The 7,844-nt window shown below is 45.9% G+C and overlaps 1 protein-coding gene across 3 annotated transcripts in view; it reads right to left on the bottom strand.

Annotated features, from left to right (window-relative positions):
• The window catches only part of LOC116845886 (receptor-type guanylate cyclase Gyc76C-like), an 84,084-nt gene that overhangs the window by 34,150 nt on the left and 42,090 nt on the right, over positions 1-7,844 (bottom strand). For all 3 annotated transcript variants that reach the window (XM_032819092.1, XM_032819090.1, XM_032819091.1), the window contains one exon: positions 3,367-3,564. In XM_032819092.1, the coding sequence (XP_032674983.1) occupies positions 3,367-3,564 (198 nt within the window). The remainder of the gene's footprint in view (positions 1-3,366; positions 3,565-7,844) is intronic.

The following is a 7,844-nucleotide window of genomic DNA, read 5'->3' on the forward strand; positions in this document are numbered from 1 at the left end:
ATTCTGTTCAATTCTGCTCAACCAGAAATTTTGATAACTCCGACTGAATTCTGACAGCTCGAGCAGTAATATCTGAATCGTTTGTATTTCACCAGAAACTTAATCCAACCAAACCTTTTCTTTTCGTGTAACTTTAACTAACAATCGCAGCAATATTCTTTTTCTTACGACTGATGATGCGTCGAGCATCCGTCTGGGAACCGACGACGTCGCGTCGCGAAGGTATGTTTTGTTATCGAGCGTGTTTCAGCTGCATCTAATAATGTTATAAATCTGCCAGATAACGACTGCTGACAGCAGACGTTGAAATGACACTTTCAATTTGCACAATATGTACGAGCTAACGCAAATCGCTTGACAAAACGCACGTGCTCAAGCGCACCTCGTACCGATCAGGTCTCGCGCGGAACGCGAGATTGTTTTACATAGATTCATGCTCAGGCATGCCAATAACTTTAATCGCCGCGCAACAAGAAAGGAAAGAGGAAACGCGAGGTTGTTAGTAGCGGCGCGTCAAAGTAAAATCGCCGCGCCGTGTGTACGTGCGTGTAACGCGTGTGCATGCGTGCGCCGATGTGTGTGCGGAGACTGCAGGTGGTGGCGACCATACGATTGGCATTGCCGGAATGTTGTTAAGCAGCCGGATTCGTGACTTTGTGACCAGCGTAGACGCGCATCGCTGAAGATCCGAGGCTAATTTCTGCGGCTCAACGTGCACGGGGCTTCTCGACTTTCCCGCTTGCGCGAATTCTCCTTTTTTTGCAGAATAAATTAGAGGCGAGCAAGCCGCGAGTACACCGCGAGAGCAGGTCGATTGCTTAGGAACGACGACGGTCATTTCGTCGGAGTAAGTTTGTTACAATTACGCCGGAATGATCTCATCTCTCATTTGCGTAACGGCACTCGGAAATGAAAGGAGGATACATACCGCGGCGGATTGTTCAAATTTGCTTCGAGCCGTTCGTTCCGACTCGGGAGACTTACGTCTCGAAAGAGAAGGAGATTTCGTGAGAAAATTTTCGTGAGAAAATCTTCGCGCGAAAAATGATTATCTCGCGGGGAACATATCGATTCTTTTTCGACGACAATTGAGTACTGTGCATCACGTACAAGAGAGAGGAGGGGGTTGTATCAATTAATTCGCGGATCGCTGCGTGCTTTCGCGTCGGGACCGGCGGCATTTCGAGATGTACGTAATCATAATCATCTCGCAAATTCCAAACGACTGCCTAAAATTAAGCTGCCACTCTGAATAAACATACGTGTACGGGGGTTTCCGGCAGTCTAGAGATTAAACTCTCTCAGCCGTATATACAAATTAAAGTTATATAAGTTCAATATACACGAAGGCCACCGCGTGCGCTCGGCAAGGAACATTCTAACTCGACACTCATTTCGCGTTGAGATATTCTAATTTATAGCGTCACAACTATACGCCGCTTTGCCTCTCATGATTAAAACACGCTCATAGAGATCAGAGACGGTGTCTCAACGTAAATTAATATACATTAAGATTTTCTCTCGCGAATAATCAAGAAAGCTAGAAACATGTCGAGATAAATTGCACTTTACATCTGTGCATGTGTCAAATTTCCCGACGAAATGTACACCGATACTAAGGAAAACAATGTAGCTCTCGCTTTAGTCAGAAGCGTAACTCACCGCGGTAAAATGTGATCGCCGCGATGCGTCACGTGTGTGATTCGTTACTGCAAATCCGTCAAAATCGGCCTTTTCCGCTTATGAAATCGCGACAGACTCGTGGCACTCGAAGCTCTAGTTATTAAACCCGGCAGCTTCCTCGCGAGCTACAATAGCTAGATACCACAGATTTCGTCCTTAACCTCTTATCTACGGCAAGACTTTCCGCGGCGCTGTATCTCTGTACGACAAAGTTCAACGCGGATTGCGCGAAAACAATACAACACTGCGATTTGTATCTAGTAATGCTTTTCACTATGCAAATACATTAGAATACAGTTTTAGATGAATAAATTATAATTTATTAGAAATAAGAATGAGCTACCGTCACGTACCGTTCAGAAAGATGATATACGCGAAAGCCATTATAATAACCACAGTACCTACGAGGTAAAGAAAGAACGCGTAGCAATTCCATGAATAGCGCACAATCGCGCGCGAAGAGATACTCTCTGCGTTTCCGCGCGCGGATTTCCTGGCTCGTAATTCGACCTGTGGATTTGTCCGAGCTCGACAAGAAAACGCGTCCTCACAGATGTTCCTGTGGAATTAACGGCGAGATCGGCGCGTGTTGGAGACAGCGTTGCGTGCCTCGTCGTGACGTCGCACACATATCGTACCAGCAGCACATGCACGCACGCACGCACGCACGCACGCACGCACGCACGTCCCAGAGCACGGCCCGTAATTATATTGTCACGCCGCGGGTGTTCAATTTGTCGGGCGCACCTCCGCCGCCACCTCCACTTTCGTTAAGCACCTCCGCTCCTCGCGGCCGCGCCTCCTCCCGCGGTACGGCTTGGACTTCGCCGTCAGTGCCCTACAACCCCGCCGTTCTCACGCCGGCGGAAACCGTTTTCAGCCGGTTTCTCCATACGAGTCCGCACGAAACCGCCCGATAACGACGCGCTATGAGGTCTCGACGATCTCCTCACTTGGCCGATAATAACGTCGTTAACTCGCGAGTTAACGCCACGCGGTTTTCCCCCTCGACGTAATTGCGTGCGCGCGCGCGCGCGCGCGAGCGAGCGAGGACGAGAGCGGAGAGAGATAGGAGGCATAACCCGATGGAATCCCGGACGATTAAAAAGCGTAACAATCGAGACAGTTCAAACGAACGTCTCCACCAAGCGGCTGAGCCGCTTTAAAACCTTTTAGCAACTTTAGCTATGAATGTTTGACGTTGAATTTCTCAATAATTTTAAGCATTTCTCGATTCAAGTGAATAAGCTCCTTAAGAAGAGTTGAATCGCCATGTTCTAAAAAGTACATAGCCAATCAATTATAAGAAATTGAGTTTTCCCCATCTATGGGCAGAAACACAACTTTTTGGAGCGATTGGATTCGAATACGTAATAGTACAAAAAATAGTTAACGGTGCTTATATTTTAACGACATTTTCCGAGAGAGCTGAAAGTAAAACGTGCATCGTCGTAAGATGAGATAAAGCATTCGCGCGTAGTCCGCTATCGCGATACCGTGCGTATCGTGCTGATATGCGCTATTAATAATCGCGACTACAATAGCGCGTTTATTAACGAGACGGACGCGGGTTCATTGACGATACACGCGCGTCGCGGAGTCGCGAATTAGTGAGCGCGGAACGGTCGAAGCCGCAGCAGCACGAGGTCTACGGGAAATAGTCGAAATTTGCGGTTCACTTACGTAACTGATCATAGGTATGTTGCGGGACTGAGCGACTATGGCCTCGACGTAGCAGGAGCCTTCCGGTCCGAAGAAGGCCACGACCCCGTCACAGATCATGTCGACCATTGCCCTGGTAGCTTCGACGGTCTCTCCCCTCGTGTCGTTCCATCGCATCAGCAGCGTCACGTTCGGCAGAATGTCCGTACTGTTGTTGATCTAAAACAGAGCAACGAGACAGCCGGTCGTTAATGCTAAGCCAAAGCTTCCACGTGGAGTTTTCACCTCGCGCACCTTTGAGTACACGTGTAGTGTAAGAATGCTAATTTTTGTGGATACATGCCTAAACATTCTTAATATTTCGGTATTTGAATACTTATACTGTCAACATAAAACATACATTTTATGTTGAGAGAAAAGGGCATTGCCACTTTTATCTTAATTCGTATTAATTAGTCGACAGCTGTGTAGAACAGACAGAGCGGCTATTTCTCAGACGTTCCTCCTAGGAAGACATATTAATACACTGTAAAAGCTAATGTGTTAAATTTAACATGTGTCCTAAATTATCCACTCTCATTTATGTGCAAATTTAACACAGAACAAATGTGTTAAAAAGTAACACACATAATATGTAAAAAATTAACACAAGAATTTGACACTTGAATATCATATCAGGAATCACAGTTTGTGTTAAATTGACATATGTATAATGTTAAATTAACTAAAATAAAACGTTACTTTAACATTTGAAAAAAATATTAATCTATGGTTTTGATGAAATGAAAATGTTAAATTGACATAGTCTATGTCTGACATATTAAATATGTCAATTTAACACAACCTGTGATTCCTAATGATATTTAAGTGTTAAATTCTTGTGTTGATTTTTTCCATATTATGCGTGTTACTTTTTCACACATTTGTTTTGTGTTAAATTTACACATAAATGAGAGTGGATGATTTGGGACTCACGAAATGTGTTAAATTTAATACATCAGTTTTTACAGTGTAGTTGTCATCTGAAACTGTCTCGTGTGAGATACTCGGATCTTTATTCAGAGTTAAGTCCAAGCTTTTCAATTCAACTCAATTTACAACATATGTGACACTTATATGTATGTAATCGCGCGATTCAACTGAAAACTGATGTGTTCTGTCTGCATCAAATTGCATTGTTTGCACTCAAAAGCAAATGATACACGTTTGACGAAGGGGAAGAAGCGAGAAAGAATGAACGTGTATGCAATGAGCGCGCTTGTCGAAACATGTAAAGCTCCGCGGGTCTCTGGAAGCGAGATGTGATGTATATTCGACTTGAAAACGATAAATATATTAATTCCTCGATTTTGATGTTTGATGAAAGGAGAAAAAAATGACAATTCAGAAGGTGCAGTTCTAAAGGACAGTTAAGAGTCGAGGACTGTTCATCGTTACCAATAGCGAACGCGCATTACCATAGCACTCGCGATGCAATACTTGCGAAACGTAGGACACGCGAAAAGAGATCGCGTCGATCTTACGCGCTTAATGAAGCCATTTCCGAGCGATAAGCCTTCATTGCGCAATAAAAGCCCCGTTCGCTCGCGATTACGCGATAAAAGTTTATCGCAGCCGATTCTTTTTCTCTTTTTGTACGAGGATGAGTTGTTTATCGGTCCACGTTACAATAACCGTACGGGGAAACGAGAGGAAGACGGAGGAGGGAGGAGGATCACCATGATGCACACGTGTTCGTCGTAATGACCAGACACGCACACGACGTATTACCGGCCGGTATTCCGTTTTATTCTGCCGATGCGCATTCCTACGGGCTCACCCGGTATATCCGGCTCGCGTCTCTACATCATTCGCCTGGTCATTATGCAAATCTAAATTCCAGCAAACAATACTTTTCCGAGTAGAGAGAGAGAGAGAGAGAGAGTCACTTAGTCGGCGCGCCAATTTACATGCTTGGCAATGCGAGCTGAAATTATAACCGTCGGCGCTGTTGAAAAGTTCGCAATAAATCCTTTTGCGGACCGCCGCCGTCGCCGGGGTTGCATTGTGCGCGCCATTGCAGCACCTAAGATCAGACTTATATCGAGAGCTGTTTCCCGCACGGCCGGCGAATAAATATATTCCAGCTATGTGCGGCGCGCAAAGTCGCGCGTTGGACGGGCCGGCCAGGTCGCGATACACATGACGGCGTATGAAAGTTACCGATTAACGTTAACGGAACTCCCCGCGGAGTCCGAGTTGCGGTTTCGTGTTTCATCCGAAGAAAGCACTCGCCTCATTCGCCGTAAACGTAGAAACTTCCTACCAAGACCCGCACAGTCTCGGAGAGGAATTTGAGGAAGAATTTCAACGAGCAGGACGGACACGGCGAGAGAATCGCTGCGGAATAATTTCTAATAATACCGTGAATGTTTGTATAAAAAAATAAAAATGGCAAAAAATAAGAATCACGTTGTGGAAAAAATTCTTCAAACTAGCGCAGTCGAATTAATCGCGCGAACACATAGTCTGTTCTTTCGCGCTGCACTCCCTTCACTTAGCTCGCACTAAGTTTTCTTTTTCCCACCAGGTCTTAACTGTGTGCCTATTTCTTTGTAAATTTCGCCAGTTCAGTATACATAGTTCAGTGAGAAAGAACAAACGTGTATACAGTGAGTGCGCTTGTCGAAATATGTAGAGCTTCGCGGGTTCTGAAAGCGAGATGTGACTTATATTCGGACTTGAAAACGGCGAATAAATTAATTCCCCGATTTGGAATATTTAATCACTTGATGTTGATCCGTTTGATCGCCTCGCGACAAACTCGCTGAGTCATTTGTAAGCGACGAGATTCGTGCATCAATTGTACCGCACCGAATCGAAAGTCCTATGACGCGCAATTAAAAAATTATACGCTGTCACGCGTTTATGCGGCTTTTCCACGTATAATTTATTACCATCACATCCACGAGAGTTACCAGTAGGAGGATGATTCTCACTCGTGATATCGTGTGATTATCTTGTAAGATCTATTTACCGCGTTCCGAAGCGCACACGCGTGCGCCCCGCGTAAATTCCTCAATACCGCGCGAGCGGTATGAATAATGGCGCTGAGTACAGAGGAAGGGGAATTTGACGGCTTCATCACGGTGATTTCGTGCGAAAATTAGACAGGACGGATACCGCGCGCCGGCGGTAATCGGGACGCACGGGAAGATGAGTCGCGTTCCGTCCCGTCGTGCCGGCGAAACTCGGCGGGCGACCGACGACGACGCGACGAAAGTCTCGTTGACAATGAAAGTGCGCAGGCCAGTCTGTGGTGCCCCACGTTCGCCCCGACCGGTGTGCATTCATCGACGACGACGCACCACCACACGTGCGACGGGCGCGTCGCGTGAGCGCAAAAATTCGCGCAGCTTCACTTACTTGTCCGAGGAGAACCGTTAAAGCGGTCTCTCACGAGGGAGCGCTATAAAAAATCATTACCCTTCCCGTTGGATGCCGCGCATTCCGGATTTTGCACCTGCCGCCACCTTTTGCGCACAAGCGCGTCCGATAATCGAATTCATCGCGTGATTTGCACACCGACGTTGCGTATTCACGTAGGTGCGCGTCAGCGCCTGTGTGAATTCCGGATGTCGTTCCGGAAATGATTGTCGATTTTGCATTTTTGAAAATAGCAAAAATGCAAACTGCTCGTATCGAGCGAGTGCACCTGTGTCTCTTTCATCGGCGCAAGTGGCGCGTAAAATAAATTCAATGTGATTAACATCGACGGCGACGTTTTTCACATTACCGGCGATTTTTCTTCGCGGTCGATACACACGCGGCTCGATAATTAATGATTTAGATACCGCGATTTTGTTTATTTATCGGTGAGATCTTTAGGAACGTTCGTGGAACTGAGCTGAGAGATGTTTAGCGGCCAAATGCACCGTTTACGAATTAGCGACGCGTCGAGCTGTAAATTGCACTGTCGTTCTCACGAGAATACAGTTGTACGCTTTTCGATAGATCAAGACAATTATCGTGTTTTCCGTTAAGATATAAAGAGTTTCTCGTAGCATTCTTCGAATGTATTAAAAGTTCCACAAGAAATATGCATTGAATATTTAGCGGCGTAAATACATTTGGAGTCAATGCTCGACACACGGTGTAGATAAACACGCGGCAAAAAGGACACTGGAGAAAAAAATCGATATTTACCGTTCCATAGCCATAAATCACTTCAATCCCATTCAGCCAAGCGACTCGATTCAGTCCGTTTTACGCGGTAACTCGCATTTCGTTCCACCGTTAAACCGCGACAAAAAATCCTGCTCTCCGTATCCCCGGCGCAGTGAAAGTTCGGCGTTCCTCCTCTTAATCCGCCTGCTCGTTAAATTAACTTCCGTTATCAAGAGCCAGGTCAACAGTAGCGACGTTGTGCCGCGGCGCGCCTTATTTATTAATAAAGAGACAGAGAGAAAGAGAGAGAGAGAGAGAGAGAGAGAGAGAGAGAGAGAGAGAGAGAGAGAGAG

Source organism: Odontomachus brunneus, unplaced genomic scaffold, assembly GCF_010583005.1.
Source record: "Odontomachus brunneus isolate Ranch 3 - 2012 unplaced genomic scaffold, Obru_v1 Obru_scaffold_059, whole genome shotgun sequence".
Taxonomy (NCBI): Eukaryota; Metazoa; Arthropoda; class Insecta; order Hymenoptera; family Formicidae; genus Odontomachus; species Odontomachus brunneus.